General features: G+C 46.7%; 1 protein-coding gene across 1 annotated transcript in view; it reads left to right on the forward strand.

Annotated features, from left to right (window-relative positions):
• The first annotated feature begins 886 nt into the window (after positions 1 to 886).
• Positions 887 to 13,361, forward strand: part of frmd4a (FERM domain containing 4A) — a 44,588-nt gene continuing 32,113 nt past the window's right edge. Inside the window, exon 1 of the mRNA XM_047033273.1 lies at positions 887 to 1,331. Coding sequence (XP_046889229.1) covers positions 1,287 to 1,331 — 45 coding nt within the window. The 5' untranslated portion in view covers positions 887 to 1,286. The remainder of the gene's footprint in view (positions 1,332 to 13,361) is intronic.

The raw sequence follows: 13,361 nt of genomic DNA on the forward strand, positions 1-13,361 counted from the left end.
TTGTCAGCTTGCTTGGTAGTCGTTAATGTTAACACATAAATAATTGGTCTGTCATATTTATTCCCTATGGATAATGTAGACTACCTATACCTTTTTCACAACCACACGCATCCCCTAAATAGTCCCCGTCCCCCCCACCAACACTCTCTCTCACAGACACACAGACACTCACAGAACAAAGCAAGGCTGGTATGGTTTCTGTCTGAATTATTTATCAGCCATGTGCTCACACACACACACACACACACACACACAGACACACACACACACCTTTTATGAAGTGAGTTGTGTTTACTCACCTGCCAGGCTCCTTTGCAGCGTTTGATCTCCTCCGTCTGCATCGAAAGGCGCGGTCTGCACTCTCTCTCTCTCCCTCGTTCTCTCCCTCGTTCTGTCTCCCGCTCTCCCCCTCCCATCCTCATTCCTTCTCTGCTCAGCAGGAAAATCTCTCACCAGTGACACTCTGGTTCCTGCTCCATCTCTCTCTCTATCTCTCTTGTAACCGTATGCTCACTCTCTGCGCCTTTCTCTCTTCCTCTCTTTCTTTCCACTCGCTTTTCTTTTTTCTTTTTCTTCTTTTTTCTCTCCCGGTGTCATGCTTTGCATGTGAAGAAGGGATCAGAGTGACTGTAAACCAGTGAGTCCACCGTCTCCACTGCAGCAGCAGCCTGGATGTCCGTGTGAGGGGCTGCCGCAAGGAGCACTCCGAGCCTGGGGACCTGGACTTCGGGAGCAGAGAGAGCCAGAGAGAGAGAGCAGAGCCTAGTGAAAGAGTAGGGGGACTGAGACCAGAGCAAAGGGACTGGAGCGGAGAAGTGAGGGGAGAGAGAGGAGACTCTCAGCCTTACTGTCTTTTTTGTTTCGGACCAGGACAGGAGAGGGGAGGGAGGTGGGTGCTTTTTGCGGAGGTTTGGTGTCTCAGTGGGTCTGGGTAAGGGGAGTCTACGGCATGTGTGTGCATTAAAAGTGGAGAGGCGGTGGGCGTCTTAGTTACACCGAGATCAAAGAGAGGTAGCAAGAGTGGAAGTGACCGGCTCAGAGTCGTCTGACAGACATTGGAGACTGGGGAGGGTCTTGAGAGAGGTGCTGGGGAGATTAAAGACGAGCGGGCACATCTGTTTAGGGGGGGAGAGAAAGGAAGGACTAACAGACACTTGGACGGAGGGGGTGGGGGCGTGTTACCACGAGGGTCCACACAAAGCAGCCTGACATCTCGGAGTCTTTGAGGACGAGGAAGCGGACGGGAAGTAAAGAAGAGGGGGGGGTATCTTCAGCAAGTCGTCAACATGGCAATCCAACTCATGCCTGAATCTGCTGTCTGTCTTCTCATGGTGAGTGTTCCTTATATTCTCTCTTACTCCATTAATCAGTCATTTTCTCTCTCTCTCTCTCTCTCTCTCTCTCTCTCTCTCTCTCTCTCTCTCTCTCTCTCTCTCTCTCTCTTTCTCTCTCAGTCCCTTTCTGTCTTTCTCAATGTCCTCCTCTTTCTCTCTCACTCTCATCTCACTCTCTTTTTTTTCCATCTCTATCTCCTCTATATCTTCTGGACTATTTCTAAACCAGTACTGCAGGAGGTGTCCTGTCACCTCCCAACTGGAGGTAAAGAGTATGGTCGCTCCTCCTTTATCTACCTTTCCTCTCCTGGTGTGTCCACCTCTCTATCCCACACAATGCAAGCTTGATTCATCGCTAGAGGATGAGTGGACTGTGGTGAACAATGGGATGGTTCTGCAGTGGAATAGTCAGACATGCAGAGGAACCTGGTGACTGGGCAGAGTGAACATGGTGCGTTTGTTCATCTGTATCACGGCTGCATGGAATCAAATGCCGCTGCATTTACTCTGTACCAGCTGACCACAATATGTTGGCATGTATGTGTGCGTCTTGTTAGCATGTCCAATACAGTATTGGACGTGCTGTCTGTGTTGAATTAGCATGCTGCAGTAGTCTGAAGCAGGTCAGAATACTGGAGGTGAAGGGGATTCGAGCAGGCAAAAGAGGAATGGATACATTTGTTTCCCAGTCACAGTGATATTCAGTTTCCTGTGTATTTTGAGATTATTACTACATCATTTGATTCTTTTTAAACGTGGGCCAAGATGTTGTAACCACAGACTGGACCCACAGGGGTCTATTCTAACACCCCCAAGTACACACAGTTACTCCAATCTAACTCTCTTGGCAACATTTAAAGGATTTTGTATTGCTCACGTAATTTATGGAAGTCAATTAAACTGGCTCATGTGGGTAGAATAATTCCATGTGCCAATGAATGACATGCTAGTTGGCAATGAGTTTTATTTATAACTGATCTGCTTTAGAAAATTAACACGTTTTTTGTTTTGTAATGTCATGTCCCATAGGCGCTACAGACGTTGTGCCAGCGAGTCTTTGTTCGGTGGCACTGCAATCTCCACTAATGCATCCATAGCCTCAATGTGCCACTGAGCACTTACCGTACAAACTAACGGAACACCATCTTTAAACAGATTTAATGCTGGGTCTACCTAATAATAGGACTATGGGTAATCCAGTTTTGCATACAGTAGACACGAGTGACGTAAACTCTCACGCGACACTCAACCTGAACATTTATACAATTAATTGCCTTCCTAATTAACATAGTGCTCTATAAATACATGTGCTTGATTGAATCGATGGTCTAAATAGAGTTATGGTTTTGGAAACTAAATACGAAAAGTAAGACATCGCTGATGTAGAGACCTCTCTCGACAAACTCATCTACTCAGTGACTTCTTGCAAAAATCTATGCAAATCTCACTTGAGGTGGCATGAAACACGTCAAATGTGGAGCAATGGCCGTTAGCTGGCTGTGTGACCACAGAGCAGTATCAGAATTGATTGATTGATTGATTTTTTGACAGTCAGTGCAACATATGGGATGTACACAAGCAACATGCGTGGCCGTAAATTTTTGTATGCGTCCATCCGTCAACCGTTTTCCCTGGGGGGAAAAATTAAACATGCCACATAAAGTACCACAAAGCGATAAAACACCCTGGAGGCTGGAACATTCCAAACGGTCCACTCAACATGGAGGGTCACTCAGGCCGGGAGAGTGTGCTCTGCTCATACTCATTCAGCGGAGATGGTGTCCCCTGTGTCCCAGCGGGCCTTACGCATCACTGCCCTACCTGCTATCTCCACCTGTCATGCTGTCTGTTACTATGGCAATAGGCCATGCAACACGCTATGGGCTTGGGCTGAAGGAGCAGGGGGGGGGGGGGGGCACACACGAGAGAGCAGAAACATACGGAGAAGGGAGGGACAGGGAGAAGGAGGGGTGGAGAGTGAAGTGAGAAGAGGGGCTGGGCAACAGGATTGTTGTAAATGTGGGGGAAATTGTGAACAATAGAAAAAGAGATTGATTGGCAGGAGCCGGGCAAAAAGGTTGTTTGGTATGGATGGAGAGAGGGATAGAGAGGAGGTGGGAAAGGAAAGGAAAAAAGAGATCAATAGAAAGGGGCTGAACAAGGGAGTGGAAGGTAAGAAGGGTGAGAGAAAAGACAGATCTATTTCACAGGTAAATGAGTTTGAGATGAGACATTCCTAGAGTGCGTTATGAGTGTGTGTATATAATATTAATTTTCGCTGTGAAGTGAGAGAATACGAATGAGCCTAGCCCACTGTATATCGCTGATGAACAGCCCCAGTGAGACCCCTGACTCCATTTTACACCATCATTAGCATTAGCATGCAGGGCGTTCCCTAACAAGAGCCCTTACTGTCTCAACTGACAGTCCTGCTCCTGCTGACTGTCAGATCAGCTAATGAAGCATGGATGCTCTCTGCTAGCACTCAAATCGTTATAACCATCAAATACATAAGCTATGTCAGTCCAAACAACTTACAGTTATGTCAAAATACTGTTGTTTTCTTTGCAAGTAACAGGAAGTGCACTTAAACATACTGTACAACTAGCATCCTATCTCTGAACACCATTAACAATGTATGAATCAAGTAATGTTAAGTGTCATACCAGCCTGATCAAACATCAATTATTAGGAAAAAAAAAACTGAGATTTATTGTTCACTAGGGTAAGAGTATCTTCTTGGTATAATCACTGGAGTACACACATTTAACTTTAGTAAAGAAACAAGCTAATTGATTGACATTATTATCAGATCTTTCACCACAAGACACATTAAATTACATGTACTTACCCTTAAAACAATTTGCATTCACCCTGTCATGTTCAGAACTGAAACCTTGCTTAATTATTGATGTAAGTTTATGCAGTTGAAGAGTGTGAGTTTCTGTATGTGTGTGTGTGTGTGTGTGTCTGTATGTGAGGGAGAGAGAGAAAATAAAAATTGATGATGCTTCCACTGTGTATTAATCATTTAGGCGAAGCAGTGATTATCTACAGCAGTAATTACAGGAACTGCTTTTAATATCCCAACACAGACAGCAGAGCAAACGAGCCGCACAGGCCACAGCAAATCTTGACAGATGACACGTGGCCACGCCTGATAGACACAAGCTCTCTGGTTCTCACAGGCACTCAGAAAGAGAGATATACGATCATCAACGAAACATCCGATTGACCCGACTTGCTAAAAGGGAGTCAGGTGGCTGAGCGGTTAGGGAATCGGGCAAGTAATCTGAAGGTTGCCGGTTCGATTTCTGGCCGTGCCATTACGTTGTGTCCTTGGGCAAGGCACTTCACCCTACTTGCCTTGGGGGGAATGTCCCTGTACTTACTGAAAGTCGCTCTGGATAAGAGCGTCTGCTAAATGTGTAAAATGTAAAAAGCCACTCATAAACCATTTTCTATTTGTTTTCCCTTGCTTGACCTCTTTCTTTCTGATCTGTATGTGTGTCATATCTCCCTCACTCTCAGCCTGCGTGTAAGAATAACATCTGCCCACAGATTATTTTGGGGGGAAATACTTTTTGTGGTAGGTAAAGGTTGCATAGACAACATCTCTCTCTCTTTTCTCTCTTTGTTTCTGTCTCCTCTCTCTCCCCTCCTCTACAGTCAAATCTGTCCTCATGTAATAATGGAAGCTGTCGTACAAAAACAAGATCATTGGGGTATGCTTGAATGCTGCTGCATTTCATGATGGATGTGTATTTTATTACATGGGCTCAGCAGACGGCTCGAGTGAGGTCGGCTGAACACTGTAACCTGCCCCAATTATTAATACTTGTTTGAGAAGGACCACTGAGTCATACATTTTTATGCACCAGGAGTCCTACTCTCTAGACCTAAAACACAAACACACCATCCACCCCTGGCAAGCCATTGGCGCTACCCTTTCAGACCTCATTCAATTATCAAACAGGAAGTGACCTCATTAAATTACCAGCATCCTGCAACTGATGGCTGTTTTGTGTTCCCCTTGCATCAAGATTGAGTTTGAGTTTCCGAATAAATAAATCCCATAAATTGTGTTTTAGGCATCTACTGAGCTCCATTTGTCTGGAGCTAATGTGATTGGAGCAGAGCTACTGTAGCAGAGCTATAAAACGCAGTGATCTCCAGCCTGTCATGTGCACTGGGCCCAGCCCAGGGGTCAAGAGGCTGACCTGGTAAATATGATTGAGAGTCAAAGTCAATATCCAAATAAGGAGCTGAATGACTAATACTTTGTGTGTGTTCCTGAATGAATGCATGAGTCAATTACAGAATGAAGGGACATATCCTCAAGCTTTTATCTGTCATCTTTCAGCGCACAAGAAAGTGGCACAAAGCTATTGTTCTAAATATATATATATATATATAAGCAAATTCACAGTGTAGAGTTAAAACAATTGACCTAAGTCCAAGAGAAGTCAAGTGAAGATGAGACAGCTTAGATGTGGTCTCTGTGGTGCCTGTCTGGCTGTGTGTCTATCTGTCTGAGGACCTATTTGAGCTGAGGATGTGAGGATCGATGCTGGCTCGCTCTGTGTGTCTCTACAAGCCTCAGCCTCAGAGGCTTGCTGTCATCTGATCCAGGTTGAGATAGAGTAACACAGAAGGCAACAGGAAACAGCCAAAAGGTTGACCTACAGCACTGTAGAAATGCCTGCAGTAGCAGATCTGTATTACCCCATGTCTCCTACTACTGTAGCATCAATAAAATGCCATTAGACACCTGAGTGGGATTTAGCCACTTCTACGGAGTGCAAGTCTTCCTGGAGAAATCTGCAACAAAAACTCGTTTTGAATCAAGTGTTTGATTCTGATCCGAAACCTCCAACTGTTGGTTTTGGACGTGCATGTACTAACGCCCACGCTCAAGATCCTCTCCCTTTCAAGTCCGGATGACAGAACCCACGTCTTGAGGCTCTCTACACGGCCTTGGTAGGTTGCTTGTTTCAGATGACTTTGATCTACAGTTGTCTGTCAGAGGCCGGCTGCTATCTGGTGTCTCTTTGAACCCCTCCTACAGCCTGGTGTAGCCCAGTACAGGGACTGGGGAGAGGCATGCACTATCTTCACCCACATGCGGCTAAGAGGATTACAGTCAAACTACCAGAGGGCCGTGCTCCACAGACAGAGCTGTGGAAGGAGCAGAGAGCGAAGACACGACTGCACTGCATGGGAGAGAAGCAGGGGCTGCAGATGGGAGAAGGGGTTTCGTTGTGGGCGTGTGTGTTGTGCGGGCCTGAAGTCCACATCGCTCACAGTACGCTAGTGTCCTGGACCCTCCCCCCTCACCCCTGCGTGTTCTGTCTGCTGTATGGAACTGAATTTCACCCTAACTCAATTACTTAGTGCACTATTTATATCACTTGATGTGTGTGTGCATGTGTGTGTGTGTGTGTGTGAGGTTTGTATGAGATGACCCATTCCAAGGCCTGATGGTGGCCTATGACTCTTCATTACTCTCTTTTATTCAATTATGCTGCAGTAGATCCCAGATACCAGATGACTGAGTGTGATGGAGGCCTGGGCTTCATTCACTGCCAATAGAATGACTCACCATGATGTCATGTGTGTGCATCTGGGTGTGTTTTGTGGATCTGTGCAGGTGCATGTGAACATGTACCAGAATAAACTGCCCTCCATAGTGTTTGGTCTTTTTTCTTTATTCTTTTTTTAAAATTTTCCTCTGTAAAGTTTTAGAATTGCAATTCACGTGTGGAGAAAGGTCTCTCTCTCTCTCTCTCTCTCTCTCTCTCTCTCTCTCTCTCTCTCTCTCTCTCTCTCTCTCTCTCTCTCTCTCTCTCTCTCTCTCTCTCTCTCTCTCTCTCTCTCTTTCTCACAAACACACACACACACAGTCATGGTTAGTGAACACCTTGAAGGGCAGGTAATCTTTCAAATTGACACGGTCTTGTGATTTTCCAGCAACAATGCCTAAAAATGTAACCAATCAGATTTATTGTGCTGTGTGTGTGTTGGTGTGTGTGTTGGTATGTGTGTTGGTGTGTGTGTGTATAGCCTTTGTAGGCTTCTGTTTTATCTCCACTCTGTCACACTTTAGGTAATTGGACGAAGGATGAATAATGTATGCCAATCAGCTGCATAAATGAGTATTGACGTGAATATATTCATTACATTGTTTCAATCCACATACTGTAGCTCCTTTCATAGCCTCTCATTACTGCCAATAGCTGTGTGGATCAATCTCACACTTCTTCTGCTGTCGCTCTCTATTTATACCCAGTTAGGATTCAGCACACCCCTGGAGGACTGTTGAAGGGACAAGCACAGATTCTCCTTGCCTCCCCTCCTCTTTCCTCTCCCTCTCTTAAACTCGCCCACTTAGACATCTCCCCTGTCCTTTTCATTCTGGTAGAAAACTCTCTTGGTCCTCACGGAATAAGCCATGACTGAAAATTGGTTTTGACAAAACGAAAGGAGTCAGGTGGCTGAGCGGTTAGGGAATCGGCTAGTAATCTGAAGGTTGCCGGTTCGTGCAAAATTACGTTGTGTCCTTGGGCATGACACTTCACCCTACTTGCCTCGGGGAGAATGTCCCTGTTTACTGTAAGTTGCTCTGGATAAGAGCGTCTGATAAATGACTAAATGTAAAAAGGAATTGCCTTTATAGTAAATCAGTGGTGGTGGTACATAGCGAATGTGCAGCTGAATGTGGCGTTGGATGAAGTTTGCAAGACATCATCAATATATACACGTTAGATTTCTGTTGCTGATTTATGGGCTGCAGAGTGGACCTGCATGTGTGCTGTCAGCTGGGATACGAAACCTGCTGATGTCAGCAGCCCATAGCCGTGCTGCTCCATCTGACTCTGACTCCACCAGCAGCCCACAGCCGTGCTGCTCCATCTGACTCTGACTCCACCAGCAGCCCACAGCCGTGCTGCTCCATCTGACTCTGACTCCACCAGCAGCCCACAGCCGTGCTGCTCCATCTGACTCTGACTCCACCAGCAGCCCACAGCCGTGCTGCTCCATCTGACTCTGACTCCACCAGCAGCCCACAGCCGTGCTGCTCCATCTGACTCTGACTCCACCAACAGCCCACAGCCGTGCTGCTCCATCTGACTCTGACTCCACCAGCAGCCCACAGCCGTGCTGCTCCATCTGACTCTGACTCCACCAGCAGCCCACAGCCGTGCTGCTCCATCTGACTCTGACTCCACCAGCAGCCCACAGCCGTGCTGCTCCATCTGATTTGACTCCACCAGCAGCCCATAGCCGTGCTGCTCCATCTGACTCTGACTCCACCAACAGCCCACAGCCGTGCTGCTCCATCTGACTCTGACTCCACCAGCAGCCCACAGCCGTGCTGCTCCATCTGATTTGACTCCACCAGCAGCAGCCTGGAGGGATCACCAGTCGGCCGACAGAACACACCTTCTCAACTAATATCATGGGGCCGGAGTTTGTGTATTAAATATCCTCTCTCCTTACAGAAATACCATTAGCTTGTTAGCCTGCTCTTACCGTAAGTCAGAGAGAGAGAGAGAGAGAGAGAGAGAGAGAGAGAGAGAGAGAGAGAGGAAAGAGAGAGAGATCCCTGTGGCATGAGAGAGCCGCATGGCGTGGCAGTTGTTCTGTCATTGTCTGGATCCTCTTAAATGTGATTGTACTGTGGCATGGTAAGTCATGGGCAGCTCCAGCGCTGGGTTTGAGTACATTTCCACTTTAAGCTGCTTAAGTGCTAAAAATGCTGCAGTATTTCGACGTGAGAGGCGTGCAGGAGAGATACCCCGCGGCTCGTTCACGCACAGACCTGCTGCTGTGGCTGGTCCACCGTGGGCCAAGCATCTGATCGAGTCGAACATCCTCGGCAAGGAAGAGCCATTTGGCACGTGAAAACTAGCCCTGCATCAATGTCCAAAATGTACGGCATGCCTTTTCCTGTGTGAGTGTGGGCATCCTTTTTCTGGATTCAAATTCATTTGACCAGAACAAACTATTTAACCCCTAAGTGTTTACTCTGCACATTGCTTAAAGACTATTGATTGACTATTATGAAGCAGTGGTGAGTTCACCTCATTAAAAAAGGCTGCTCTCTCATGCTCTGTGCACTCAGCAGTGTATATATGTGTGAGTGTGTGTGTATGTGGGAGAGTGTGTCTCAGGAGTGAGTTTATAAAACATATTTGGCTAGGCTGAAACCTTTGTTACAGTCTACAGAGGCATACGTATACTTGGAAGAGTGTGACGTGTGTGTGTGTGTGTGCGTGCTCATGTATGTTTCCCCGCATGTTAACTTACTAGCTGCAGTGGGGAGAGACTGCACAGGCCTGTCTGAGTGTCACGGCTGAGCGACTGCGGGCTGCGAGGCTATCGATTGAGCCTGGTGCTGAGAGACAACGCAGGGGGACAAGCTAATTAAAAACCCAATGAGGAGCTGGACGTGACCCTGGTGTGCTTGGCAGATGCCGCTGCGCTCATCAAAACGGGTCCCCTCCATCCTCCTCCCCTTCACCCTCCTCCCCTCCACCCTCCTCTCCTCCACCCTCCTCCCCTCCACCCTCCTCCCCTCCTCCCTCCTCCACTCCACCCTCCTCCCCTCCACCTTCCTTCCCTCCACCCTACTCCCCTCCACCCTCCTCCCCTCCACCCTCCTCCCCTCCACCCTCCTCCCGTCCCAGTCTTCTGACGAATCAGGTCGCTTCCTGTCTGCCTGTCTCCCTCTTCAGTTTCATCTTCTGAATTAGTATGCACGAAAAAATAATTACTCTCCATTTCAGATGAAAAGGGGTTAGCTAATTATGGTGTGCGCTTGTGTGTGTGTGTGTGCCTGTGCACACATCTGCATTTGTGTCCAGTGTGGTTTGTCTTTAAGCAGTTGTAGACTGACTGATAAAAGAACAGCATTTGGTCCTGCCCCCCCCCCCCCCCCCCCCCGCACACACACACACATTCTCTCGAACACACACACATTTTCTCTCTGGCTCACTAATCCAAACATACATACACGAAGATCCCACCTACTCACATGATCTTGTGTACGGTGGTCCAAACACACTGTATGCTGAGGCAAATCCCATAGGACAGAAACCGTGGAGATGTTCTGGAAACTGACTGAAACTGGCATCCTATTTTTGAGACTACGTTTCCATAGCCCACAGCAAAATACATTCAGTGTCTTGACATATATTTTGTGCTCCTGAGGTCAGTGTTTTGCACAGTTACAGAATGCGTTCATTCAGCTGAAAAGAAGAATCTGGAAGGGAGTCGAGTACCTTCGAGTGCCCTCTGACTTCAAACATCCCAGTAGTTCTGGGAGCTCTTGTGGAGGATCCCCTGTATACGGTGCCAGGGTGGGAGGAGGGTGACAGCAGTGAAAATGTATACCAGCCTGTCTGATTGGCTGGCCATCTGCCTGTGGGACTGAGCAGATGTCTATATGAGACCCAAGTTCCATATTTAAAGCTGGTCTACAAATTCAAGGAACAGTGATCTGCCCAGTTCACAACTATGGAAGCATTGCAACCATTACTGCAAAATCCTATAACTCTGGAATATACAGTATGTTTGTAATTGCATGCAAAAAGGAACAAAAGATTGAAAGTTTAGTATACCAGTCGGATTGCGACTATTTTATATAATTGGGTTGGTCATTTCGGTTTATTTAAAGCTCTCTCTCCCTCTCCCTCTCTCTCTTTCTTTCTCTTTCTTTCTCTTTCCCTCTCTCTCTCTCTATTTCCTCTCTCTGTCTCTCTCTCTCTGTCTCTCTCTCTGTCTCCACCTCGCCAGGGGTCTCTATTGTCTTACACAGCTCCTGTCTGTCAGGATTAGCCATGTAAAAGTCAGTTAAGATTTGTTCTAATGAACACGCACACATGCAGATAGTGGCAGAGAACCAGAGAGATCAGCAGGGAATATATAGCTTACAAATGGTGCTTTTGTATAAATGACTCATTCCAGTTCAAATGAGTCTTCCTTTTGGTTTCTGTAAGCTTGGCTTGACCTCAATATGAAACGCTAAATATAAGGAGTGATGATCCTGTCATGTGTGTCATTTGTGTGGTGCGAAGCAAACATAAACAGCATAGTTCGTTACTGGAGCTACAGTAAGTTGAAGCCTCGGCGCATCCGTCAAAGCTCAATGAGGAGCAGCACACAAAGCCTGATGTGGAGACGGTGCCTCTCTGCCTCTCTGCCTCTCTGCCTCTCTGCCTACCTGCCCACCTAAAGACAAGAGTGCTTCACCTTGGTTGCCTTAGTAACGAGATGGCCAACTCACTCTGTAGTCAATTGCCCACACGCGCGCACACACACAACTGCGCATACACACACATGCCGAGACACACACACACAAACTCGCACACAAACACACACTCTTTAATATAACCCTTCTAACTCTCGCTGGTTACTCATTTCCTAGTTCCAGGCTGACATTAGCCGATCAGTGGTGTTGCAGTGTCCTCTAGAGGGAGGTGGAAGACATGGAAGCAGGTTTGTTCTTCCGCCAGCAGAGGAAACTGTCAGTCAAGTGTATGTCTGCAGAGAGAAGATCTGTGGATCTGGGACTGTTTGCTCTGGTCTGAGTCTGCATGATCACAATGACTCCCTCCAAAGTCCTGCTGGTAGGAATAGGTCAGGGTCTGGATCAGGGTATGACAGGGATGTCGAGGCAGGATGCTTCTCTGCCATTTAAAGGGCATTCCCCCCATGGTTTCACCACTCTCTACGACACGTGCAGAAACATGTCTACAAGCAGTAGAAAGAGGAAAACGTTTTCGAGGGACATCTTTTTCAAACGTTCCCTTAGGAAAGAGCTTCAGTTTCTTCAACATCTGGTGAAGGGAAAATGATTCTGTTTTATCGTCTATGTGATGTTTATCTGAGTGAGACTGAGTGTCATCTCATAGCAGGAAATGATAGCAACACATTCATGATGTGTTGATATAAGTCATTTATGATGTCTTAGCAGATGCATTTAAGTTGCCTTTTATGTCATTTTTGAGGACCGGGGTGGGGGGAGGGGATTGGAATCTGAATGAGGGATTTTGTTTTCAGTTTTTAGTTTCAAATCAGTTGAGGGCCCAGGGACCTGATAGAGATGGCATATTCAACACTGAGTCATCCACCGGCAACTGAGATACAGTTGATAGCTACTTGTATCTACATAAAAGTATCTATGTTATCAAAATAAAAATATCAGATGACTAACTGCGTAATAGTCATAGTTGTGTAAAATTCAGCATCCCCAATGTTCAGTGTAAGGTCTTTCCACTATTCATCAGTAGGGGGCAGTGTGTGTATGTGTTTGAGAGAGGTGAAGGGATAATGACTGTGTGGATTGGTGAGCGTATGCATGTGTGTGAATGTGTGTTAATGGGTAAGTGTGTGCGCATGCATAGGGTTGTGTGTATGTCTGTCTGTGTGTGTGTGTGTGTGTGTCAGACCAGAAATGGGTCACACCGGTGTAAGTGACACACATAATGCCTTGTACATAGGAACCAAACATATCCCTCCACAAAATGACACGGATGAATGATGGATGGTGATAGATGCACAGTGGCCCTAAGATGTATAACACAACGACGTTAGCAAACCAAAGCTGATGTGCATTGTAACATGAATCCACGACACGACGGCAAAGGAGCGTTTCCAAACTGTTCTGCTGCTGTTAATGCCGTTGTGTTATGGGTTGATGTTTATAATGTATGTCTGCTTTTGTTTGCTTCGCTGTCGTTGTGTTTGCATCTTAGGGTCCCTACATAGCTTCCTGTCTGCAGGGTGGACTGTGGGGAGGGAGAGCATGGCATGGTTTTATGGCCGTAAGGACACAGCCGTGTGATTTACCTGACATCACACACACACACACACCGCGACCACCATCGCTGCAGAGGGTGGTGTGTCGTCTTAAGAGAATGCGGGTTGCCCCTAACAACGGTTGCTAGGAGACCATGCTGAAGTGACTTCACATGAGAGAGAGAGCAGTCTGACTCTTTGGCTCACTGTGAATAAATCCTTTTT

The sequence above is a fragment of the Hypomesus transpacificus genome, chromosome 14 (assembly GCF_021917145.1).
Source record: "Hypomesus transpacificus isolate Combined female chromosome 14, fHypTra1, whole genome shotgun sequence".
Lineage (NCBI taxonomy): Eukaryota > Metazoa > Chordata > Actinopteri > Osmeriformes > Osmeridae > Hypomesus > Hypomesus transpacificus.